At 41.3% G+C, this 2,549-nt stretch overlaps 1 protein-coding gene across 1 annotated transcript; it reads right to left on the bottom strand.

The window, feature by feature from the left end:
• Positions 1-337: 337 nt before the first annotated feature.
• On the bottom strand, positions 338-1,847 carry LOC5571385 (glutathione S-transferase theta-3). The gene is made up of 3 exons (XM_021839279.1): positions 1,503-1,847; positions 677-1,102; positions 338-609 (listed from the first exon to the last, which is right to left on the bottom strand). The coding sequence occupies exons 1-3, from the start codon at positions 1,624-1,626 to the stop codon at positions 476-478; spliced, it is 684 nt and encodes a 227-aa protein (XP_021694971.1). The 5' UTR covers positions 1,627-1,847; the 3' UTR covers positions 338-475.
• Between the last annotated feature and the right edge of the window lie 702 nt (positions 1,848-2,549).

The raw sequence follows: 2,549 nt of genomic DNA, 5'->3' as shown, positions 1-2,549 counted from the left end.
TTTGCACTATCGAGAGACCAAATGCAGTATATCATTGATGTAGATCGAAAATTTTGCTTATCATTTATAATACCAAAATTAAATATAGACGCGCAAAAAAATGTTTTATACTTGAAAACATGTGCTGTTTTGATCAAGCCAAAAAAAAAAAAACTACTTCTTTTTCATGGCTAACAACCCAATTCTCGGCGAGGATCAATCTACCCAGTCTCCCCTACCCTGAAATTTCTCTTTAAATTATCATGTAACTGGTTCAGAAATTCCTCATTGAGTATGTACTTAAATAATTCCTGCCATACCTTTTGTGATAACAAGCAAAGCTGGATAACAAGAAAAATTGAATATTTCAAAATAATTAAAGCCAATATATTGATTTAATACTATTGAAAAGCGAATACAAATCACACTGTTTATTCTCGGTGGAGTTCAACAAATGCATTACAAATGCAGTAGGCAGGTTCCCGTTCATCTAATATCACGTCGCAGTAGGCGCAAATTTATTCAAAACCTTATGCGCCTCGTCGTAGTCTGGTTGGGTGGTTTCCTTTACCCTTTGCATCCACGCTGTCAGCTTCGGTCGACCGACACGTGCGTCGTACCCGGCTAGTTCTGTAATCATAGTTGAAAAGAAACGTTCCATTCATCATTTTCAGACAATCCCATCCGAGAAACTTACTTGGCTGTTCGATCTCGCAAGCCGCCTCCAGATCAGCGATCGAGATTTCATCGCCTGCTATGAAATGCACGTCCCGCTGTAAAACGTTCGTCTCGATGAAATCCAAGCAACCGACCATCTCCGCTTTCAACCGTTTGGCAACCCTCGGGTCCATGGTTTCCCCTCGCAGAGGTCCTCGCCACACGTACCTCACATACCCAGCGCAGTGCAACCGGGTGTTCGAATGCTGCCACTCCAAGTACTCGTCAACCCTGGCTCTCCTACGGCTATCCCTCGGATACCAATGGTCCGGTACGGTGAACTCTCGTGCCAAATATCGCAGAATGGCGATACTTTCCGCCAATTTGAAGTTCTTTCCGTCCACAATGGCGGGCACCTTACCGAAACGGTTCACATTTTGCAGATATTCGGGCGTTGTGTGCTCCCCTAAAATTGTAACCAGACAAACGATTCATTAGAAATTCCCAACCCTTTCTCAACAGGTTTCGCAGCTCAGTCAATAAGCATACTACGCCTGCAAATGTGTGCGAGAGCACGTGCGCGACGCGTACCGAGAGCGAGAGAAAAATGGCATTGACAGTTCACGCTTAGAATTGCTTACACAGCGCATATTTATAAGTTTTACGCAGTTATCGAAAGTTATTTTGTCTTTTTACGCATTTTTGCGTAAGGATAGATTTACACATGATCAATGTGTCGATCTACCCTCACACAAAATTGCGAAAAAAAGATAATTTTCGACAACTACGCAGACCTTAGACATACGCTGTGTAACCGATTCTAAGCGTGTTCAGCTTAGGCGTTTGGAGGTTTGGAGGGCACTCACATTTCCGCAGCGCAATGGGACACTTTTGATAGTGGATTTTGTTCTGCTCAAGGAAAATGTACAAAGCTCGGCAAGGTTGCGATATCAGGTCGTAGTAGAAGCGAATGCTGCGACCGTTTGCCATCTCGCAGCGATTTCGATATCGCGATGAACCGCACTTTATTGACACACTGTGAAGTTCGAGGGATAGGTAATTGATTCACACAAATTTGAACAGAGAACGCACTTTTTTTCTATGAGCAAAGAATCAGACTGGCAGCTGGCTAATGAATGCTGTGTGAGCTTGTTTGTCGGTTCGCTCTCAACTGAACGGGTGGAAGAAAGGAATACGCGAAGCGCGATCAGCTGATAGCGTAGTAGGCGTGCTTGGAATGATTCACGTGTTTGTGTGTAAAGAACGGAGGGAGAGGGCTAGGACACTAGACTGAGTTTAAATGTATTATTCAATTTATAAATCATGTATTAATACAATAAGTTTACAATAAATTCGACTTCCACATAAGTTATCGAGTAGCTTAATTGAAATCGTTTTCAAATTTAATAATTATTAATTGACAAGTTATCGATTCAGCATGATATTGGATCCCCTTTTTTATTACAGAGATGATTTTTAGCATTCAAAACACATATGTTGGAAAATATCTGTATACTAGCTTACCCAACGTGGCTAGCCACGTTCCAACATAATTTGAAAGCGAAAGACTTTGTATGACCCTTCAAAGATTGATATTGTCTTTATTCAAATGCAAAAAGTACTCCAAGAACACTAAGCTGAGAAGTAAAGTTTATAATTTTATTAAAGTGAAGCAGTTTTGAATCCAACTTTCAAGATTGCACAACACCTTCAAAGGCACTAATCTCGCGACGGAAGCATCTAACGATAGTGCACAGAAAGCTTGAAATAAGAAGATCTGAAACGTTTGCTTACTATTTCTATTGGCCATTGTGACGGCCATCTTTGGATTCCGAGATGTTTCACCTTAACATTACCAGACATCGACACACGTACAGTATGGCCCATAAAAAAAATGCGAAAATCGTCATATC

This window comes from Aedes aegypti, chromosome 1 (genome assembly GCF_002204515.2).
Source record: "Aedes aegypti strain LVP_AGWG chromosome 1, AaegL5.0 Primary Assembly, whole genome shotgun sequence".
NCBI lineage: Eukaryota > Metazoa > Arthropoda > Insecta > Diptera > Culicidae > Aedes > Aedes aegypti.
This window is presented reverse-complemented; position numbering and strand designations above follow the sequence as displayed.

Bases quoted from the DNA above. Each gene is read 5' to 3' on its own strand.
- LOC5571385 (XM_021839279.1), bottom strand. From the start codon at position 1,626: ATGGCAAACGGTCGCAGCATTCGCTTCTACTACGACCTGATATCGCAA. The intron at 1,103-1,502 runs GTGAGTGCCCTC...TTACAATTTTAG, and splicing joins TCCCATTGCGCTGCGGAAAT to GGGAGCACACAACGCCCGAA. The intron at 610-676 runs GTAAGTTTCTCG...CTATGATTACAG, and splicing joins TTGCGAGATCGAACAGCCAA to AACTAGCCGGGTACGACGCA.